Source organism: Notamacropus eugenii, chromosome 2 (assembly GCF_028372415.1).
Source record: "Notamacropus eugenii isolate mMacEug1 chromosome 2, mMacEug1.pri_v2, whole genome shotgun sequence".
NCBI classification, from domain to species: domain Eukaryota; kingdom Metazoa; phylum Chordata; class Mammalia; order Diprotodontia; family Macropodidae; genus Notamacropus; species Notamacropus eugenii.
In genome coordinates this window covers 502925812-502949889 of record NC_092873.1, presented here as the reverse complement: position 1 = coordinate 502949889, position 24078 = coordinate 502925812, and the positions used below count along the sequence as shown (strand labels likewise).

General features: G+C 37.3%; 1 protein-coding gene across 3 annotated transcripts in view; it reads left to right on the top strand.

Annotated features, from left to right (window-relative positions):
- Positions 1-24078, top strand: part of HFM1 (helicase for meiosis 1) — a 130225-nt gene that overhangs the window by 18678 nt on the left and 87469 nt on the right. For all 3 annotated transcript variants that reach the window (XR_011975754.1, XM_072649058.1, XM_072649059.1), the window contains exons 4-14: positions 4981-5299; positions 10053-10318; positions 10570-10617; positions 18765-18835; positions 19151-19283; positions 19761-19912; positions 20552-20629; positions 20853-21011; positions 21355-21555; positions 21643-21731; positions 22200-22243. Coding sequence is in view for 2 of the 3 variants with exons in the window: in XM_072649058.1 (XP_072505159.1) it covers positions 4981-5299; positions 10053-10318; positions 10570-10617; positions 18765-18835; positions 19151-19283; positions 19761-19912; positions 20552-20629; positions 20853-21011; positions 21355-21555; positions 21643-21731; positions 22200-22243 (1560 nt within the window). In the remaining variant the exon portion in view is untranslated. The remainder of the gene's footprint in view (positions 1-4980; positions 5300-10052; positions 10319-10569; positions 10618-18764; positions 18836-19150; positions 19284-19760; positions 19913-20551; positions 20630-20852; positions 21012-21354; positions 21556-21642; positions 21732-22199; positions 22244-24078) is intronic.

Genomic DNA, 24078 nt, shown 5'->3' with positions numbered 1-24078 from the left:
GTAATAATGCACATAGCAGGTATAGGGTGACCCTATTTCACTTCACAGAAAATGCACAAAACACATAAAGGACTTAGAGTATCTCTTAGCCAATTAATACCCTGGTTTCCAAGTCCTTATATATAGTCCCTAGAATTATGGTACAATCTTATCATTTGAACTCCTTTTGGAAGGGAACACAGTTGTGGATACCAGATAGGTACCTTCCAGTCCCTCAGTGAGGCCCATTTTCTCTGGAGTTCCCCATACTGACATCTAGTTTTATTGTATTACTCTGAGGGCTTGGACTCTTGTGTCAGGAAATACACACGAACCTGTTAGACACTCAGTCATTGATGTTTAGTTATCCCAAGTACATGGCCATCCATCCTACCTCCCTGGAGGCTTGGATTTTCTTTCCCCTGGAAAGAAAATAAAATTGAGGTTGCTTAAGAGGCAGCCCCCTTCCCATCAAAAGTATACTGTATGAATAGCTCTGGTTACTTCAGAGGGTAAAGTCCAGGTTTTTTGCTGCCCTCTATTCTGACTTCTTCTCTTGCTGTATTTTCAGCGCCAGAGTGACTACAGGTGTCCTCCTCTCCTCTCCAGGAGGCTAGCCTTGCCCTGGAAATAGCTCTTCTTTTGATGGATGGCTAGATTCTGGAATCCTCCTTTCCCTCCAAGAGGTTGCAGCTGTCTAGGAAATCACCTTCTCCTATGTGTATGGCATAATGGATAGAGAACTGAACTTAGAATCAGGAAGACCCAAGTTCAAATGTTACCGTACATACTTACTATGTAACCTTGGGCAAATCATTTACGCTTTCTCTCTAGCTCAGTTTTCTCATCTGTAAAATAGGGATCATAATAGCACCTATCTCACAAGGTTGCTGTGAGGATCAAATGAGAGCAAATGTAAAGAACCTTGCCAGCCTTAAAGTTTATAAATGCTAGCAGTCTCCAGATTCTCCAGCTTGAGGTTGCTAGAGAGATAACCCTCAGGCTGCTGCTACCTAGGACTCACTCTTCTTTCTCTTGTTGTTTAGTAATTTTAGTTGTGTCTGATTCTTCATCACCCCATTTGGGGTTTTCTTGGTAAAAGATTCTGGAGTGGTTTGCTGTTTCCTTCTCTAGCTTATTTTATAGATGAGGAAACTGAGGCAAACAGGGTTAAGTGTCTTGCTCAGGGTCACACAGCTAGTTCATGTCTGAGGCCAGATTTGAATTCAGATCGTCTTGACTCCAGGCCTGGTGCTCTATCCACTATACCGCCTAGCTGCTCTAGCTTGTTTCTCTAGAATAATGAATTACAGAAAGTGAGATGCAGGTACATTCCTCTCAGGCTATATGGTTAGGAGGGCATGCAACTCCCATCTACTTCTGACCTAATATATCTATTAACAACTCCAAGTCAGTCAGTTGATTTTATTAAGTACCTACTATGTGCTAACCACTAAGGATACAAAAAGAGGGGGAAAAAATCCCTGCATTCAAGGACCTTATAGTGTGATGAGGGAGAAAGTAAGCAAACAAATATGTACAAACAAATACTTAGGAAAAATAGCAAATAATTAAAAAGGAAAGGCAATAGCATTAAAAGAATTGGAGAAAGTCTTGTAGAAGATGGGATTTTTGTTGGGACTCAAAGGAAGCTAGGAAGTGGAGATGAAGCACAGCATTTCAGGCATAAAGAAAATGCTGGGAGCAGAAAGATGGAACATTTTGTTTGAGGAGTGGTCAGGAGGCCAGTGCTGATGGATCAAAGAGTATGTGGTAGGGAGTAAGGTGTAAGAAGACTGGAATTGTGGGACTTTAAATGCCAAACAGTAGATTTAGTAATGTGATCCTGGAGGTGATAGGGGGCTCCTGGAATTTATTGAGTAAGAGGGTGACATGATTGTACCTGCACTTTAGAAAGATCACTTTGGTGGGTGAATGGAGGAGGGACTAGAGTTGGAAGACACTGGAGGCAGACAGATACCCCCCAATGCTATGTACCCCACTTCACCCAGCAGCTAGTGCAGTAATACAGATGTGAGGTGATGGGGTCATTTACTAGGATAGTGGTGTTATTAGAGGACAGGAGGGAGCTTATTCTAGAGTCAGTGCATAAGTGAAATCGAGATTGGATATGAGACGTAAGAGATAGTGAAGAGTCAAAGGTGACACCAAATTTGTGAGCCTGAGGGACCGGGAGGATGGCATTGCCCTCAAGTGTAATAAGGCAGTTAGGAAGGGCTTGGGAGAAAGATAATGAATTCAGATCTGGACATGTTGAGAGCTTAAGTTGACATCCAGTTTGAGATATCTGAAATGCAGTTGGAGATGTGAGACTGGAGGTCAGTGGAAAGGTTAGGGCAGGATAGGTATTGCCTACATAGAGAATTGCCAACATAGAGACGGTAATTAAATCCATCAGAGCTGATGAGATCAAGTGAAGTAGTAAGTTTTTACTTAACTGTGAATCTCAGTGAAAAATTGAAAAAAAACTGAAAAGGGCCCACCTTGAAATTTGACTCCTGTTTTCTATTGTTGCCATTTTCTTCTCCAGCTCATTTTATAGATTAGCAAACTGAGGCAAACAGAGATAAGTGACTTGCTCAGGGTCACACACCTAGTAAGTGTCTGAGGCCAGCTTTGAACTCAGGAAGATGAGTCTTCCTGATTCTAGAACCAGCGCTATCCACTGTGCCTCATAGCTCCCCCCTTTAAAACAATTTATAGATTAGCATAATGGGGCGGCTTTTACTTATAGGATTCTGAGCTCATCAATTTCTGAGACCAGACCTTTGTGAAGTATGCCCCCATCCATCAGCAAACGTCTCCTTTCTCTTTCCTGCTGAGTTTCTGTGGAATATAGTCACATAAGCATGTCTTAATGGTAGAGTTGTTTGCTTATAACCGTAGAAGCAAAAGGAATAAAAACCAAGTACATTAAAACAGTTGCTGCCTGAGTGAAATGTTCTTGGCTTCCCTGGTACTAGGAAGCCCCCATCCTTTTTGGTCCACAGGCAGCCCAGTTAAGGACTGTCCAGCCCCTTTTAAAATTATTTTCCTCTTTTCCATTTTACTGCTATATTTTGAATCGCTGTCTTTGTTGTGGTTCTGCCATGTCTCACTCCATGGACCATACTGCATGGGGTTTCCTTGGCAAAGAGGCTGGCATGGTTGGCCATTTCTTTCTGCAGTGGATTAAAGCAGGGAGAGGTTAAATGACTTGTCCAGGGTTGCATAGCTAATAAGTGTCTGAATCGGAATTTGAACTCAGTTCTTCCTGATTCCAGACCTGACACTCTCCCCACAGAGCCATCTAGCTGCCTCCATTATCCTTGGTGTTCAGAAAGACTAGCATCTCTGATGTTAGGGCTTGCCAAGTCCATTTTCGAGCTGCTCACCCACCTTTGGTATCCACCTAATTCTTTAATTCTCACCTGAGACTCTAAGAAGTTGCAGCATGTGCAGTCGCCACATCCGGGTAAACTGTCTCAGCAGATGGGCTAAAGCAGGTTGAGGGTAATTGAAAGGCCTCAGACCTATGGGTGAGTTAGGTAGATGTCTGCCCCAAGCATATGAAAACTTTCCCTGGCAGAATGGGCAGATGGGAATAATTTGTTCTAAAGGCTATGAAGGCAGCTGAAGCACTTTGGTCAGTCATTGGAGATGTCAAGGTCATCTGGTGCTTCCTGAGCCATTGCCAGTCATCCTGACTTTTGTTTGTTACTGAGCTTTGATGATTCTGGAGGAGAAAGAGACGCTGACGACCTTGTGCAACTCTGCCTCACTTAAATCCAGTTGATGTGCAAGTCACCCCAGGATATCACTGGTCTTCTTGGCCAGGCCCAGCGCTTTCTCCATTGTGCCACATAGCAGCCCTAGACATTCCTTACACATTTAATTAAATCATGTGATTGTAAAGATGTGGTCTGTCATGTAGTCTATAGGCTTGAAAAGCCTGTAGTGGAAGGGGGGGGCATTTAGGTGGTACAGTAGATAGAACTCCTGCCCTGATGTCAGAAGGAGCTGAGTTCAAATCCTGCCTCAGACACTTATTAGTAGCATGACCCTGGGCCAATCACCTAACCCTCCAATTGCTTCTAAAATAAAAAGGAAAGAAAAAGCCAATATGTTTGATTATAATACCTTCCTCAAGAACTCTCAGTGCCTGTGTATATTATTTTCATAAGAATTTTATGTAAATTGGAAGGTAGGCATTTGGGTTAGTTGTTACTAATTGTTTCTCAGTTGCCTTCTGAAGGTCAGGGTAATAATAAGTGTTAAGGTCTTTTCCCCCCTCCTTGTTATCTTATCTTCCTTCTTATACCTTGAAATTTTATGCCCCCAAGGAGGCCCTTCAGATTCGGTCGTCTCTAGCACAGACTTCCTTTGTTTATACTTGTTCTAGTGCAATTGATTTTCCCATTTTTGTTCATTTCTCTACTATTTCCACTTCCTCAAGGCGTACATCTGGGCTTGATGTTAACTCCCGGTATAGTGTCCTTTGTGTTCTAATTTATAGTAATTATTCTTGTTGCCCATTTTACTACTCTTGTCTCACTTCCCATTTTTTTGATGAAGTTTAGGTGAAAATGAGCCTGTGACAAGCAGCTATTCTGTTATTATTCTTTTATTTTTAATATTTTGTGGGCCGTTTCTCAGGTAGATAAAATACTTGCTTTTTGTGATTGATTAAAAAGTGTTGGGATGCAAGTTTTTCTTCTGTAAGCTCACTAAGAGTTGGGACAACTGTAGTCGTTGAAAGGATGACAGAGGTGGTATTATTATTACTGTCATTCTTGTTAAAATATGACAATCATAATATTAAATACCACAAACATGGGCCTTTTATTTTTTCTGATACGTCTTTTTTCCTTCTTCTTGTATAATCATTTAGATATTTAAGAATTTTTCTCATTAAAGTTTCCTGTAGTTAAATTTTTTAAAAAGTTGATTTTCTAGAGAAGATACAGTAAAATTAGTTATAAGATTTCTTTTTTTTTGTAGAGCAAACAAAGAATAAGAAAATGTTTGCCTCACATTTGAAGACACCTAATGAAGCTACAAGCTGCATGTCACCAACACATGAATTCCAGTTTGATTTTTACCCCAACAAAAGCAGAGAAAAGAAGTTAAATTTAGGAATGACAGATAAAGACTATTTGCCAGCTGGTCCTGCCAAGCTGAGTTATGGTTCTGTACATCAATACCAAAATCACTCAGGATCTGTCCAGCCAACTGAAAGTATTATTTCAGAGAATAGAACAATCCTTGACTTCTCAGAAGAGGATGCAAATGAGACCATTCCTGTAACATTCCGAAAAAGGTTCGTGTTACTTTAGTTAAGTATCAAGTTTAATACTGTTAGAGTCATGGGTTTTTTACCCATGATTTTCCAACACTATGGTGATAGAGTTATAGTCAGGTCAAGATGTTCATTTGAAGGTCAAATTATGTCCTGGGTAATAGAGTAATTTTTTGTTTCTCTTTCTCACTGTAGCTAAAAAGTACGCAAATCACTAAATCAAAATAGTTTTTAATATTTACCTGACTGGCAATAAAAAATGTTTTCAGTGGTAAATGAGAGCTGTCATGGGTGGAATGTATACATGTTGAGTTTGTGAGGCTTAGTACTTTCACTTTCTAGGATTATGATTGTGACTGAATGAAGAAATCCAAGATCACCAAAATCCAAGATCACCATCCCTGGGATGCATAAAATTTTTGAGAATGAAATCCCTTTCATTTTTGAGATGATGTCTCTAAGGCCCAGAGAGGCAAGGTGATTTCCACTAGTTAATACAGAAAGGTAGTGGTAGAAACAGTACGCACAATGAGGTCTCCTGAATCCTCATTCATTATTCTTTCTATTTTACCACTTTTTACTGAAGAAAAATGCTGTATTTTTGTAGTTGTCAGTTTCTCTTTCAAAAGGGCTTCCTTAGTAGGGCTTATATTTGCACTGCCACAGTGTCAGCGCATTTTAACCACCTCATTCAAGTAATACCCAATGTCCTGTGGCTCCAGAAATAGAAGGTCAGCCTTATTTAGCTGTGTGAATTTTGGTAGATCCATGATTTCATTGGCATGATAGACTTTCTACCACTGAAAAATAAGGTTTAAAGCTAGAAGGCATAGCTAATAGAAGGGCCTTTGGAATCATCATCACCTCATCTTTAAAAAATTGTTTTAAAATTCTGAACTCAAGCACTGAAAAAAAGAACATTTCCAGTTACAAAGCAGAACACAGGACTGGATATGAAACTATAGAGTATATGAACATTTTACACATTACTTTCAAGCCTCTGGTGCTCATTCCTTCTGAATTTCCTTCTTTTCCCTTAAAAAAGTCTCTGGTTCTCTCTTCCTTTTTTGGCATCCGTTTTTGCTAACACTATTTCTGCCTTCTATACCCAATTAAAAAGAAAAGAAAGAAAAAACAGTTTTTGTAACAAATAAGCATAATCAAGCAAATTGAATGTAGATTTTGGTCATATCTAAGAAATGTCTCTTTCTGCCCCTTGGATCTGTCGCCTTCCTCAGGAGATGGGTAACAGGCTTCATCACAGGTCCTCTGCAGATATGGCCTGTCACTGCATTTATCAGAGTCCTTCAGTCTTTTAAAGTTGTTTTTCTTTACAACATTGTTGTTTTTGTGTCAGTTGTTATCCTGGTGCTTCTAACTTCACTTTGTAGCAGTTCACATTGCTTAGAATTCTCTGCAATCGTCTTTTTCTTCTTTTCTTACATGACAACAATATTCCATCACATCACATATCACAATTTGTCCAGCCAGTGCCCAATTGATGAATATCCCCTTTAGATCCTAGTTCTTTGCTTTTATTTATTTTTTCCTTTTTAATCTCCTTCAAAATTAGAAAGTTTGTTTTCCCTATAGCCATTCCCTCTCAGTTATTATCTTTCCTCTTAACCATTCTACCTTCTGCTAGTTTCTCCATTGGTTTTAATGTCTTTCTATACCAAATTCTGTGTGTTCAACCTTTCTTTGTTTCAGAAAAGATCCATCTGATCCAACCGCCATTTCCTCCACGTTTGCATATTCTTCCTATATTCCATTTATGAGAAATAAATGCCCATCCCTTTTCCTCCTTCCACTCATGTGTATTCTTTTTACTCTCTCTTCTTTCCCCCTTTTAAAACCTTCAGAGTAGAACCAGTCTATCCTCAAGACCTAGAATGTTTTAAATTTCATTGTTATCTTTTGAAGCCATTCAAGTTTTGAACATGGAACATGTATCTCCTTTTACCCATTAAAATGTTAGTATTGCATCACCATATAATCCTTTTCCATTTTTTTTAGCTGACATTTAGATAAGTGTTTTAAGATTTGCAAACCTTTTTACATATATATGTTATATACATATAACATATACATGTAATTTTATCCTCTAAACAAGGATACTTGCTGTTAATATCTACAATTTACAGAGGAAGAAACTGAGGCAGAAATTTTATGACTTGCCAAGGCTCCCAAAGCTACTGAATGCCAAAGGCAAGATCTGAACTCAGTTCTTCCTGACTACTTTCTGACTACTTATTCTCCTTCCAATTCTTTCCTTGGGAGCTCCTATTTCATTTTTTAATATCTTGCTTCTTTTCTGCTAGGATTGATGTAGTTCTTATGGAAAAATTTGTTTTTTGCTCTGAGTCTGTGTTTGCAACTGTTATGGAGTTACTTGCCCCTTCTTTGGAAAGATCTCTAGATCTACAATAATTTTTGATGATGGTTAGCATTTCCTTTGATTTACTCCTTTCTCTGGCTTCAGATCCTGAGCTGAGACTTTGTTCCAGGGCCAAGGTCTGCCTCTTGCCATACTCCTTGGTGGGATGGTTGAACCTCCTTAATCTCCCCCTGAGTTCTCTGCTTCCTACCTCTTGAAATTAGACTTCCTTGGATTTTTGAGGTGTTGGATCCTTAGGGCCCTCTGTGGCATCTCTGTAAATTAGGGACCTCAGAAACTGTTGGAGCTGAGCTGCCCTCCTCTGAGCACTGCTGTGCTGTTCTGGTCATCACTGTTCCCCTAGAACTTCCAAAATTTCCACTTGAGGCACTACCAGAAGATATTGGTGCTAAGATTAATTTTTGAATTAATGATTACTTCAGGAAAGTCATCGATAGCATTGCTATTGTTCAAATGCATTTCAAACTGATCTCCTATTCAACAAAGGGCCCTGCTAATTGTTTCTTTGCAGCAGTTTAAAAATATGGGTGAATTAATTTGACAGGATGCCTGTCTAGTAATTCATCATTGCAGTCTAGGTATTCTGTGACTATCCATTTTGGTTTTTGGATGTGGTTGATGACAGCCATCTATTCTGAATTTCTGTGATGTTTACTGTGGAGGCTCAGTGCAATTAGTGCATCATATACAAGCAGAAACATTTAAAGAACTTTACGATCAGTGAGGAAATCGTTCTTTTTTTGGACTTTGCACAAGACATCTTCCGTGATACTGGCAAAATGCTTTAGAAGAACTTACGTTCACCTGCTGAGTTCATCTGTGGTTGTTTTAATGTGGCTTAAAAAACTGGAGAGTCTTTTTACTTGATCAAGCCTAAAACAAAAATTTTTTTTACATCTTTTAACCACAGAATTTCCAGTTCCAACATTTACTTTGCTTTTACATACTGGAAGTATATTGACCTTGGCAAACATGGAAGACCCATAGAGTTGATATTATCCTTATCCAACACCAATGTTTTAAACAGGATTCTATGATAATTTCAAAGACTCCATGGTGAGCTTTCGGATTTTCTAACCACAAAGAAATTCCGCTGTGGAAAATATCACTCTTGGGGGCTATGTCTCCATTTTTTTTTTCAGATGATAGTTTTAGCTAGCCAGTCATACATTTACATATGTATGTAAATTTATGTATGCATATTTACATATATAATCTGCTTAATGTTTGTGTCATTCTTTACAGAATTTTGTAAAGGAGTTAAGTGTTGTCATGATCAACTTAATGGTCACATTTACCAATTCGTGGTCTTGTTAACTTAGTCCTTTGATGGGTTTCCCTATGATCTATTGAATATTAAAATAGCAGATTGCAAAGATGATCATTTCCTGACCACTAGAGCCCTGGGAATGGTACTTCTCACGTCCAAAATGAGAGACGGCACAGAATAGAGTCTGACACTTCCTAGCTTTGGAACCAGAGGCAAATCACTTAGTCTTCTTGGCCATGTTTCTTCATCTGTGAGTGGGGATTCCTGCCTGCTAGGTTTGTGGTAAGGATCTGACGAGCTACTGCATGTAAGGCACTTTGTGAGCTTTAAAACAGATACATGATAACAATAACAACACCTAGCACTTACATGGTAATGCTTTAAAGTTTGTAAATACTTTACAGATATTTCATTTTAACCTCACATCAACCCCGGGAGGCAGTTGTTGTTATTATCCCCATTTTACAGATGAGGAAACTGAGGCAGACCAAGGTTAAGTGGCTTGCCCTGGGTCACTCAGCTAGAAACTGTTTGAGGTCGGATTTGAACCCATGTCTAGCACTCTATCCGCTGTACCACCTATCTGTCTCCATGTCCATTTGGCGTTGTACATATCTATTATTATTATTATTGTCTTTAGAATGTTCTTAGCTTATTTTGTTTTATATTTTCTGTGTGTGTAATTCTAATTTGGTTGGCTAAGGAATGCTGCATTAATTATGAGATGACCCCAGAGTAGATAGGAGGTAGTTGTTGATACATTTTTCATTCAGTGACAAGAATAGTAACTTCATCTAGTGGTCATCCTTGTAACTTACCGGAATTTTTTCAGCTAAGTAAAATTACTTACCTAAAAAAAAAAAATCTATACTATAAATATTTCTAATGGTTTCTCTGCCATCATATGCAGACAACTTTAGTGAATTGAAGTGAACCCAGATGATTATTTGTGAAGGCAAGGGGACGTGATACACATTGTAGACATTCCCAGTTCTATTTGGAGAAAGATTAACTTATTTGGTTGAATAACTTTCCATTTATGTAGTTTCTAATGGCAAATTATCTATGTATCCATGTCCATGAAAATATCTTTTGTTTTTCTTTAGATTATTTAAAACATCTGACTGTTCACATAGAAATGCAGATTGCATTGGTGGTCCTGCTCTGGATTTTCATATTGACCCAACAGAAAACCTCAAAACTAGGATGAACAAAGGGGAATCATGGAAGAACGACGGTAGTAAGCAGAAGCCGCTACGCTCAGATGTTAACCTCTTTACTACAAAGGATGCTCTCTTTGCTTCTGACATTGGAGAAGCAATTTTCAAAACACAAAAGTTAACAAATACGCTAGAGTCTTTTGACACTCAAGGTAATTTTAAATGATTTGGTAATTGTTTTGAGAAAGTTAAATTTAATAGTATAGAGAACTACATATAAATATAGTAATTCTAGTAGGTTGCCCCCATAGTGGCACATTTTTCTATATTTTTCTATTTCATTTCCTCTTGGTAGTATAATTAAAATAACCATTTGAAAGAATTTATATGATCTATGAATCTGTTATGGGTAAAAAAGTCACTTCTGCATATATAAATCTGTGGAGATTTTCTTCCATTTTAGGGACAGCAGAAAAAGATTTTTGTTCATTGAAGTCTGTTACAGAAATCCGTATCCTTTTTAGAAGAAATTAACAATTAAAAATTTATGAAATTATAGTTTTTAACATTTTATTTAACTTGTGACTTGGGGTACCTGTTTTCTTAAAGTTTTAAATAACTATGGAGGTAGTAGGTCCCAGACATATATTTCTGGTAATATGGATGAAGGATTCATTTTTATCAGTGTGCATGATTCTCTAAAATATGGTTTGCATGATCAAAGAATTAATTTAATGCCAAGTGTCCTCTCCCCAATTAGTGATGAGCTTCTTTGTACTTAAGTACTGTACTAAGCTGGTCTTTAGAAAGTAGATATGGTCTGTTGCCAGGATCATACTGCTGCCTTTCCAGCATGCTAGAGCATGCCAGATGCTGTTCCCTTCCTTTGCTGGCACTGCCTTCCAAGACCCAAGGCTACTTCCAAACAGTAAATCAGCAAGCATTTATTAAGCATCTCTTGTGTGTCAGGCAGTGTGCTAGGTGCTGAGGATATAAAGACAAAAGAAAAAGCAGTTTCTGCCCTCAAGGCAGAATTCTTGTCATGAGCAACAAGGACATGTTCACCAGTTAATACACTTGTGAGCGTATTACGTATAGTTGCACATATGTATAAATCCTAACAGGGGGCAAAATGCACATCATATGTGTGGATATGTGTGCATGTTTATACAAAACCTAGAGAAGCAGGTACCGGATAAGTTTGGGAAGCCAGATAACATAGAAGCTAAGGGACTAGAAAGGAGGTGCATGCAGAAGGAGGTATTTGAACTGAGTCTTGAAAGAAAGCATGGATTCTAGCAGGTGTAGTTGATCCACGCATGGAAGACAGACAGCACAAAGGCAGAGAGACATGAAATGTAGTGTTTTGTGTGAGGAACAGTGAGTTGGTTGATATAAATGCACTAGAGAGTGCATAAAGGGCCTGGAAAGACAGGATGTGACCAAGTGGTGAGGAGCAAACTTTCAGTGCTAAACAGGAGTTAGTATTTTATTCTAGAGATAAGAGGGAGCCATAGGAGTCTGCTGAATGGGGGAAGAGTGACATGGCCCATGAGATAGTGTTGAAATAGAAATGGCAAAGTCTGTCACTTGATTAGATATGTAGGATAAATGAGAGAGGGGAATCAAGGATGACAGCATAATTCTGAATCTGGGCAACTGAAAGGATAGTGGCACCCTTAACAGAAACAGGGAAGCTCAAAAGAGGGGTATATTGTGAGGGAAAGATGATGAGTCCCATTTTAGACATAGTGAGTTTGAGATGTCTAGGAAATCCTATCCAAATATGCAGTTGATGATTCGGATTAGAAATTAAGAGAGTGATTAGGGATAGATGTATAGATATGGTAATCATCTGCAGAGTGATAATAATTGAACTCATGGGCACTAATGAAACCAACAAGTAAGAGTGTAGAGAAGAAGTAGAGCCAAGATGGCAGAGTAGCGAGAAGTATAGTAAACTGCCGGCTCCCCCCCGGCCCCCAGCCCCAGTTCTTCAAATAGATCTATAAAATGAGCCAGACTAAATCAAAACCAGGAAATCCAAGAAAAAAATCATTAGATCCCAAGTCCATCCCAGAGTGGACTAAACTTATGCTTGGTGAAAGAACAAGGGACACCTGCCAGTTCTGTCTCTCACTTCCCAGTTACAAATCATAAATCTGGGGGAACTGAGGAGAGGACCTGCACCTGGTGGGGGGCAGGGAGGAGGCGTCCAGGGTTAGGAGTGGCCGCGGGCTCTAGCCTTTGTACCAGAAGAGGAACAAGTTCAGAAGCAAGCAGAAGCTGTGTGACTGTAGCCCTAGGAGCAGAATAGGATATCAGTTCCAGCCTCTAGCCCAGGCTGAAGCCTGAAGACCAAAATGGAGCCTGTAGTTCAAGCATTCTGAATCTTCAGAGCTGTCTAAATTGTCAGTAGTAGGTGAGTCCAGCAGTAGTCCACTTGGATTTATGAATAAACAAGAGGTAGAGAATCAAGTGAGGTGTAAATGGATTTCAGTTTCATTAAATTAAAAAGGTTTTGTACAAATAAAACAAATATAGCCAAGATCAGAAGGAGAGCAGAAAATTGGGGGAAAAGATTTTACATACAGATTCTCAGATAAAGGTCTCATAATATATAAAGAACTTTGCCAAATCTATAAGAATAGGAGTCATTCATCAGTTGATAAATGGTCAAAGTGTTATGGAAGGCAGTTTTCCAATGAAGATATCAAAACAATTTATAGAAATATAAAAAAAATACTCTAAATCATTATTGATTGGACAAATGCAAATTAACCTTGAGATATCATTTTACATCTATCAGACTGACTGAAATGATTGAAGGGGAAAGTGACAAATGTTGGAGGGCATATGGAAAAATTGGGACACTCATTCAGTTTTGGTGGAACTGTGAATTGATCCAGCCATTTTGAAGAGCAGCCTGGAATTATGCCCAAAGAGTTATTAAATTGCCTGTATTCTTTGACCCAGCAATATCACCACGATGTCTGTTTCCCAGGATGAGCAGGGAAAAAGGAAAAGAACCTGTATATTCTAAAATATGGATAGCAGCTCTCTTTGTGGTGGCAAAGAGCTGGAAATTGCAGGGATGGCCATCAGTTGGGAAATGGCTGAACAAGGTGTGGTATATGACTGTGATGGAATACCACCATGCTGTAAGAAATGATGGGCTCAGTGATCTTAGAGAAACGTGGATAGATGTGCACAAAATAAAGAACGAAACAAACAGAACCAAGAGGATGTTGTATGCAGTGACAGCAATGATGTTTTCAGAACAACTTGAGGGGCTGTTACTTTGACTATTGTAAATACCCAAATTAACTACAAAGGTCTTATGAAGGAAGAGCTATCTGGGTCCAGAAAGAACTGATAAATGGAAATATGTATATAATGCTTTTCCATATGTACAAAGATAGCCATCTCTAGGGCAAGGGGAGGGGGAAAGAAGAAAAAATAAAGTTACACGATAACTTTATATGTTTAAAAGATTGTACGTGATAGATTTGCAGTTTTTTGTACAATCATTTTTTTCTATTCTACCATGTTATGAAAGTGCCTGTTTTGTTTTTTATGTCCAGAATAAAATAAAATTAAAAAAAAAAGAAATGACATATAGAAGAAAGAATTGGAAAGGGAATTAACAGCTCAGCAAAATGGTACAAAATTTTGCCCAAGCAACCTCCCTGAAAGTTAGAATGGACCAAATAGAAGTAATAATTTCATGGGACAAAAAAATTAAGAAGAGTATAGAAAGGGAAGAGAATTGTATCCCCTGAACATTGGGATACACCCATGACCAAGGTGTATCGGATATGTGTGTGTGTATGTTCATACAACAGAACATGCAAATCAAGAGCATTATCACAAAAATCCCCAAGGAAGAAAATAGCCAAGAGGACAAGGTTCCTTTCTGTTCTCTGATTGGAGGGCAGAGCAAAGAACTCCTCCCATAACCTCTCTTTATAAAGGGCTCAAAATTCCAGCTATCTCTCTTTGCTTGCCACCAGCTGCTCTGCTTGGTTTTGACGTCCACCATCACCTTTGTTGTGGCCCCCCCACCCCAAATACTCTCTGGTGCACTACCCCCATTTTCAACTTCCTTTTGTGTACTATCTTCCTCCATTAGACTATAGGCTCTTGAGGACAGGGACTGCCTTTTTAAAAATTTGTATCTCCAGCACTAAGGTATGGTACCTGGTACATAGTAGGGACTTGATAAATGTTCATCTATTGAAAAGATAGGAAAAGATGCAAGAGGGATAGTAATGAAATTTCTACTTGAGATTCTCAAAAATGATCAGTGAAGAGAGTTTCTATTTGAATTAGGATTTTGCAGGAATCTGTTCATCTCCAATCAAAGGCAGTTGAACAAGTAAGCTTTATATCATAAGAAAAGGAGCCCCAGAGTAGCAAATAGCCTTGTCAAAAAGGTAATTGGCAGGAATAGTTAGCTTTAAGAGTTACCAACAAGAATATTGTGGTTGTGGTTTGTCCCTTGTTCCCAAAGAGGACCATGACATCAGGAAGATGATGACGTAACTCACATGCGAATTGGATTTGAGGGAGGGAGGGCTGTGCAAAGTTACCAGTCTCCTTTTCTTTTCCAGAGCCATCTGGGTCCAGGGTACAGATATATAGATCAGGACAACTGGAGATGGCCCAGGGTTAGGGTTAGAGTTGGAGTTGGAGGTATTTTAACATTAGAGTCTGATTTGTTCTATAAAACTTAGACTTGGTCAAAGGGCCACTGAGGGCCTAGAGGGATACATGTGGCCTCGAGGATGCAGGTTACCCACCCCTGATTATTCTGGAATGTTATATGAAGTTCTGGGTATTATGATTTAGGAAGTACCTTCCTCAAGTTTTAGTTGATCATATTGGGAAACAAGATGACTGATGGTCTTGGTTTCTGGGAATGTTGAGTGGGGAAGGAGACATATAGTAATGATACCTGTCCAGTAGGGGCAGTATAGGTTGGCAGTGCTTCTCTTCTTATTGGCAGCAGACCTTTCCTTTCACCCAAGTCCCATGAGTTATGCAAGAGAAAATAAACATAACTTCAAGTAAATGTGTAACCAATTGATAGGGAACTTTTAGGGCAACTGGATGTACCCTTCTTGAAAATTGTGTGTATCATACTTAGTGCTCACAAAGATGGAACTGCACTTGTAGCATTCATCTGAGTGAACAGTTTGTTAAGGACTAGCTCCCACTACTTAGGACACACTCAGTACAATTCTAGTGGCAAGAAGTTTCTCTTGGAAATGAATTTTTTTGTTTTATCATTTAATTTTTTCCCATTAACAAGTATCTTTAGAAATTGACCTACCCTTTCTAGTACAACACTCTTCCTATCCCTCCTATAGCCAAAAAAAACAGGAAAGAAAGAAAAAGAAACAAAAAATAAAGCCTTCAATGCATAGCTGCATAATCTGGCAAAACAAATCCAACCTCAGTCATTTCTTAAAATGTGACCCCATTCATTTTTAATTTGACTGATAAAACATAGCGTATAGCTGATGCCTAAAATCTATCAAAAGATCTACAGGAAGTGGAAAACCCAAGTATTCAGTGGTGCATACATCCCTTCTCACTAGCCATCTAAATTGGATTGGGGCATTGGATGTAGATTAACAGCTAACTTCAGAACTGTTTCATTACCTATATGATAGTAAAGAAATTTTTTTCCTTCAGGTTTTTTATTAAAAAGACAGGTTATAATTTGAAGAGAATGATTTTCAAGAAAAATTTTGTGATATATTTCCTTGGTGAAACAAATTCTCTTATTAAGATCCTGTTGTTATTTAAAACACAGCTACCCACATCTGTGTAGACTGATTTATTCCCTAATAGAAAGTTCATTTGTTGTCAAAGCCATTGGACTTCTATACTTTATTACTTCCAAGTGTATATTTAGGTTGGAAAGATAGAAAGGGTTTTATATAATTTGAGATTTTTGTAGAGTACTTGAGCCAGAAATCATCTTAAAAACCTTTTTGAATATTTTAATATATCTGAAAGCTCCCTACAACGCTAGATTTTTCAGAGTGGCCCTGCCACAATACTCTTGTCATTTTCAGTTCTGTGGAAGTTTCTTTTTCCCATGATATAACATATAATTGCAGTGACACCGCTGAGAGTTTGTTGAACCAAAGCAAAAATGTGGTGTCAAGTGATGATAGTGATAATAAATGATGTTAGCAGTCAAGTTCTCTGTTGAGCTAGGAAGGCTGATTCTTCATCTAGTTTGAAGCAAACATTAGTTTTCCTGAATGTAAATTGATATGGAACTGCCTAACGAGAGAAAAACCAGCATGATGTCCACACTTGTGACCTTGTTACAAATAAATATTTCATAGGAAAAAAGACATTTTTGAGGGGAAAAAATTAGATTCTTTCAAAAGGTGCTGTATTGACAGACACAAAATTAAATTTCCATGTTGATACAAATACTCTGTTACTGTCTGCATAACAATTTAAACAGATTTGGCAGAAATGTGATTAATTTGCTAAATACATATATGAAACAGCATAATTAAACCTCCAGGTAGATTCTTTTTGGCTGCTTGTATTGCTAATATCCTTGTACAATTAACTAGCTAGTTTAATCTCTTTAACAAATTGGTACCAGGGTTAGGTTATCAGACCATTTTCAAAATAAAAGAGAGAAGTTTCTGATAAAGCAGTTAAACCAAGCAAGAAAACAGGTTAGTCAGTCAGGCACTTTATTAGTGCCTACTACGTGCTAACTTCTGGAGATAAAAAGAAAAACAAAGGACAGTCCTTACTTTCAGGTTCATAGGCTGATGTTTATACGTTATGCATATAACTATACACAAGCAAGTTAAATATAGCATAAATTGGAAAAAATCAACAGAGGGAATTGAGCCTCAAATTCACCCTTGCCATTTTCTGCAGCCTTTTGCTGCAGTTTAATCTTCCAGAGACCCTCCCTGGGAGGAGTTAAGTCACTCAGCTCTGAACTCCCTGGCATCAGGTATCCTGCTGTACTTTCTCCTAGTACCAAAATCAGTGCTACTGTTGACCTATGAAAAGGATATATCAACAAGCTGTGCTGTTGTTCCACCCGCTATCCTTGTGACTTCTCAGGCCAACACTCTTACCTCACCACTAGTTCCCATTTTTCCTATTTCCCTAATTTCGGATGTAAGCTCCTTGAGACTAGGGACTGTCTTCCCTTCTATATTCCTATTCCCAATGCTTGGCATAGTACTTGGCATAGAAAGTACTAAACAAAGGCTTGTTTATTATAAGAATGCCGAACCTAGCCTGTCCTTGTTATATTATCTTGTACAATTCTAGTCCATGTTCTGTGAATTTTCTGTAGGGATTCCACCCAATGTGCTGCAGGCCCTTTTCTGGTTATTTTAAAATTGTGGCATAGCATTGGAGAGCTTGAGCTATTTATCCTTCAGTTTTCCCCTGTGAGCAGCCCACCTGTTTTTGGTGAAATGCATTTCTTGCTCACGTTTTTTATGCCACACCTTGATTGGGCATATGTTACAGTCTACTCATACTCACCATGTGCTTTTCCATTGCCCTTTGAAGTGAATTCTTTGGAAATTATAGTGTTCTGTGACTCAACCGTATACCACCACTCAAAGAATATTGGTGTTAAAAAGGTGAACCTTTATTTAAGGAGTTCACTAAGTGTCCTTCAAAGCACTGCATGATTTCCCAAAGACAATCCAGCCTCCTTTCCTTCTCTTGTTCAATCCTGGACCAAGCTCATTGTCCGTGCATAGTGTATTGCCAAGAAAAATATACTGATGGACTAAGATTTTTGTGTGTATGCCTTGCCCTCTTGCTTTTGCCAGTCTGGATAGTTAGGCCAAATGCCTTTGAATGATTGAAGGTATCATTTAGAATTGTCTGTCCTGCTCTGGGACTTGATGAAGTAAACATGAGGATCATCTCCACACAGGAGCATCTGGAAGTCCTCAACATCCCTAGACAGAGCTTTCTTCTTTTTAGAGTCTCTTCTGGACATCCTCTTCAGTGATGGCAAATACCTTTGAGGAGCTTATGTCTCACTTACTAATAATCAGAAGGTCATTGAACAAAGTTATCTCTGTTAAATAGTTTAAGGACTGTCTTGACGTGTTGTTGGGAAAGTTTTGTTTCTTTCTCATCCCTTTATCAAGGATGCTTTTGATGATTGTGTAGATAATCCTCATAAGAGGAGGATTAGAATCATATTTTTCTCCTTTGGAAACCTTTACTCTCACCCTTGCAGGTGAAAATGATCTTTTCATCTTTACTTTCTCATAGAACTCTGCCTGGACCTTTCCCTTGCACTTGCTTCCCTGTCATTTATGTCATCATTGTTTGTGTACATTTCTTTTGTGTCCTTAGATTGCAAACATTTTTAGGAGCAAAAATCTGTCATATTCTTCTGTTTCCAGCGCCCAGCCTACTGCCTTGAATGGAGTAATTTTTTTATGACAATTAGAACTATCCAGGAAATGGGCAGTTTTAGTGAGGTAGATGTTCAAGCCAGCACTACTAATTACATGTCAGGGATATTTTTAGAAGGGTTTCGGTGACTCCTCTGTATCTGGAAAGCGTTGTAGTAGATGCCTTCCCAGTCTAAATTTATGTGATTCAATAATTCCTTGATATTATCTTAAGCTGCACAATTTAGAAGCATTTTCAAACAATTTCCATATTTCAACTATATACAATCTAAGGCTTTGGATGATGTAAGTATGAGATTTTTAATTCAATGATTATTGATTTGTATTTAATGAATTTATTTGTATTATACTTAAGGATAGGGGTTCTGTTCCTTTTTTCATATCTTTTTTCTCATAAAAATAAGATGAAAACATTGTTAATTATGTATATTAAATTCTAATAATCCCAGTATTTTATCTCATGCAAGTTCTCAATTTTAATGTTTTAAAAGATTTTTAATTTACTTTTTACAGCATTTCCACATTATTTTTCATTAAAAATTGATACTGTATTTTTAAAGCCCCAACATATTTTTTAAAATGTTTGAAATATGTCTCTAGCTTCTTTATACAGATAGGAATGTCGTAGTTTCTGCTCCAACTGGTTCTGGGAAAACAGTAATATTTGAACTTGCTATAACAAGACTGTTAATGGAAGTTCCACTACCCTGGTTGAATATTAAAATTGTTTACAGTAAGTGTGTTGTCTCTTATATAAACTAGCCATTAGCTAATAGCAGTAAAATATAAGTGAAGTGAAAATTATATCTTTAGCATGTAATAATACCATTTTGTTTTTCCTTCATAAAATATCCAAGAATATACCGATGTTATCCTCTTTATGCTTTATAGAAGTAAGAAATGAAGGAATCAAGTTCCCTTCTATTCTTTTCTAATAGCATTTAAATTGATTGTGACTTTAATTTCAATATAGACTTTTCAGAGTTATAAATTGAATAAGAAACTAAGACAATTTGTTTGAGAACTGGAACTCTCTGATTTTTAAGAGGAGAACCAAAATGAACATATAATTTTACTGCTTTCAGTTGGAACGTACGCAGCCTTACATTCTTAGATGTATATTTTCAATCGTAGATTAGTCATCATTTTTAGCATACTCAAGAAGTGTGCATTAAGTCTTAAAATTAAGAATTCTTTATTGCTATCACAGTGGCACCAATAAAAGCTTTGTGTAGTCAGCGCTTTGATGACTGGAAAAAAAAATTTGAACCCATAGGATTGATTTGTAAAGAACTCACTGGAGATACAGTGATGGACGATCTCTTTGAGATTCAGCGTGCCCATATTATCATGACAACCCCGGTAGGTATTTGTTAGAATTTATTTATCATTTGATCTATTAAGCAAATGGATTTTAATTTACTCCACAAAGAATAGCTTATAGCAAAAAAGGACTTAGTTGTTATCTACCAGTGCACTAAATTGACACAAACGTAAGATCAGAAATATTTAGCATAGCCTAAACAATAAATACCACAGAAACTTTAAAAGTAACTATAAGTTTTAAAAGTAGCCAAAATCCCCAAGGTGATAAGCCTAATAGATTTAATAAATTTCCCTCTCTTTTATGTTTTCCTTATGTAGATTTGTATTTGTTAATATATCTACCATGGTCTTTTTAGTTTGAACTAGCCTTAATGTCATAAAAAAAACTTGGTATAGTTTGATAAGACAGGATTAAAGGTACTACTAGGTGGGACACTGAAAATTTTATAAGTTAACTAAAGAAAAGTGAGGAGGTATAGATTGTTTTAAACACATTTGCAAGACTAGTTTAAACTCCTTAAATCATGATTTATCTTTTCAGGATACTTTTAGAATAAGAGATATACCATTAACTAGCTTTGAAACATTTTGTCTCACAAAATCCTGTGATGTCTTTGTATTTTATTTTGTTTATTATAATTGTTATACTAGTATATTTCAAATAATTTTTTCTAGGAAAAATGGGATAGCATGACTAGGAAATGGAGAGACAATTCATTGGTCCAGTTGGTACGACTCTTCCTCATTGATGAGGTATAGAACTCATCATTCACTTTCAGATTGAGAGGCAAAAGGAGGATCCTTGCACAAAGGGAAGAAACAGATATTGTCAGCTCCAGCCTTTGTGGCTACAGGTGGCAGTTATGCAGATTTATTCAAGGATAAGCTATTAACAACTTCATGGATTTAAATTGCGATGCTATGTGAAATGAAAAAATCTTGCATGTCATTGATTATGCCTCACTTTCTTGGTTAGGTACATGTTGTGAAAGATGAAAATCGTGGTCCCACTCTCGAAGTTGTGGTCAGTCGAATGAAAACTATGTCTTCTTTATCTCAAATCTCAGAAAATTCTAGTGCTGCTATTCTGGTGAGATTTGTGGCTATATCTGCAACAATTCCAAATGCAGAAGATGTAAGTGTGGATTTTAACAATTTCTTTTTATAATTTAATAGGTATAAAACAATACTAGTGAACTATTCTATACTATGTACATTGAATAATTTAAAATCAGTTCTCTTGGAGAATGAAAATTCTGAGCTTTTAAGTTTTCTTATCTGTAAAATGGGGAGAACTGTGCACAGAGTACTTACTTCAAAGATGGTTATTAAAGGTACTTAGTAAACTTTTTTTTTAACTAGACCTATGACTTCATTACAGTCTGAGAGAGTTTCTTGGAGGCACTGAGAGGATGTGACTTGCCTAGGGTCACACGTTGACTACTATGATATTCTAATTTATTTTTTGTTATTTGTAGGTTGCCGAATGGCTTTCAGATGGCAAGAGGCCTGCTAAGTGCTTGAAAATAGATGAGAATCACAGGCCAGTGAAACTCCGCAAAGTTGTCCTTGGATTTCCATGGAGCAGTAACCAAACTGAATTTAAGTTTGATTTATCTCTCAATTACAAAGTTGTCAGTGTCATACAGACTTACTCCAATCAGAAACCAACTCTTGTGGTAGGAAGTCATTTGTTGTTTTATTTTTTAATGGATTTTTGTTCTTCACCATGATTAATGTCAAAATTATGATTAATTCATTTGCAGTTTTGTGCCACAAGGAAAGGAGTGCAGCAGGCAGCTTCAGTTCTCTCAAAAAATGCTAAATTTGTCATGACAGTGGAACAGAAACAAAGGTATTCTTTTCATTTAAATGCTAAATATAGTCTGTGGCATGAGTTGGCAAGTTTTTCATTGTTGTGACCTTCCCCTAAGAACCCACTTTCTGAGATGGATGAGTCTACCTTTACATGAAATATTATTCTCTGTTTTTAAGTATAGTTTTTATTCATTATTTGGGCAAATAATTTGATAGATGTCTGTCAGATTCTAAGATAACTTGTAAAAATTATTTTTTATATTATATATAAAAATATATAGTATAACATTATATATTATACTATGCTATACTATACCGTACCATACCAAACCATCCCATGATATGATATGATATAGAACAAAAAATAACAGAACAATATAATATAATATAATGTAATATATGATATATGATATAATATATAATAAAATAAAATCTATGTTGCGATGTGATATAATTGTAATGTGACATAATATAGCAAAATGTGAATGTGTCTTTTCTCATGTAGGTTACAAAACTACACGCACTCCGTAAGAGATTCCAAACTGAGAGGTAAGTCTAAAGTTCCCTGAATTGTACTCTCAGAGTGTGAGGGACCGAGTCTTAGCTGTACGTGGGCAGATACAGGATTGTCTGGTTTTTGCTTGAAGACCTTTAATGGAGGAGATCCCACTATCTCCTAATGCTTTCTGTTACACTTTTGGAAAACTCTGACTCTTAGGAAGTTTTTTCTTATATCAGCACTAAATCTGCTTCTCTCTGATTGTGTAGAAGAGGAGAACAGGACCATTGCAACCCTGGTGATCAATGAGAGGCCTTTTGAAGGCAGCTCAAGGTCTCATTAACTCTTTGGCTATCATAGCATGTTGCTGATGTTGAACTTGCATTCATTTCTTTAAGGCAAATTGCTGTCTGGTTGTGTCTTCCCCATCTTGTACATGTGAAGATGAGTTTTTGAACCCACAGATAAGACTTGGCAATTATTTCTATTATGTTTCATCTTCTTATCTTGGCTCCATATTTAGATTTCCAAGATCTTTTTGGGTCATAACTGTTGTTTGTGATGCATTAGAGCTTTGTGTAAGCATAAATGTTAGGCAGCTCAGATCCAAGCCTGTGTTTTTAAGGCTTTCCTCTAGATACCTTCTTCCAAGTCAATATCAAACATTAATGACCAGACATTCCTTCTCCCTGCTGGTCATTTTCACTTGCTTTCCTTGATTCTTAAAATTCTTTCCCTCTTCATTTCTGCTTCCTGTTCCAGCTAAAATTCTACCTTTTAGAGGAAGCCTTTCCCAATCCCCCTTAGTGCTAGTGCTTTTTCTCTGTTGATTACCTCCAATTTATCCTGTATATGTCTTGTTTGTACATAGCTGTTTATACCTTGTCTCCCCATTATGCTCAGAACTTCTTGAGAGAACAGACTGCCATTTACCTTTCTTTGTGTCCTTAGCTATTAGCATGGTGCCTGACACAAAACAGGCATTTAATAAATGTCTGGTGACTTACCAACAGTTAGGATGCTTTTGTATTAATACCTGCAAGAGGTGATGAGGGTTTGAATTACGATTATGACTATGTGAATAGAGAAAAAATGACAGATAAGAGAGATGTGAAAGTAGAATCAATAAAATTTGGCAACTGGTTTTATTTGGAGGGCAACAGATGAGAGGCAGAAGGAGGCTGAGATTTAAGATGATTCCAAACATGGCTTTTTGTTTTTCTTAGCAGTCATCACCAGGTTCAGCTTATTCTGAGCTCAAACTCAGAATATTCCGACAGAGCTGAGCCATACTGTTATATTTACCCTCCGTCACTTACTCCTGCTTCCATTTTCTGTAAGATTTTTAGAAATTTGTTCAATGATTATTTCTCTATGTATCTGTGTTGATCTCTTTAGACACCTCCCATCTATCTTCCTCTTTGGAACTGATATCTTGTATCTTCAAAATTCCATCTTTAAGAGTTTCCTTTCCTTCATGGGCTATTTTTATTATAGGATGTGAGGACATGGGATCCTACCTAGCCTTTCTCTGAAGACTTTGAAAGCTTCTTTCCCCAAATCTATGATGCTTGTCATTTACTAACTTTTTTCTTCCTCCACTAAAAATTCTAAGTTTGCTGCAAGGTTCCCATCATTTCTCCTTCAGCAACCCATTCTTCTTTGTTGATAAGGATTAGATGCAGAATAGACATTCTCCTTAGTAGTGCTTTTACCTTCCAAGTTATGAAGTTGTCATTAAAATGAAACAAGGAATTATTAGTTGTTCTCCTTGGGGAGGGCAAGAGAATGCTAGCAGATATCTGGATAATTGCATTCCTCTATAACTACCAGGCTTAAGATCTATTTCCCACATTCCTCATCTATGTTTTGCTTCTGTACAGTC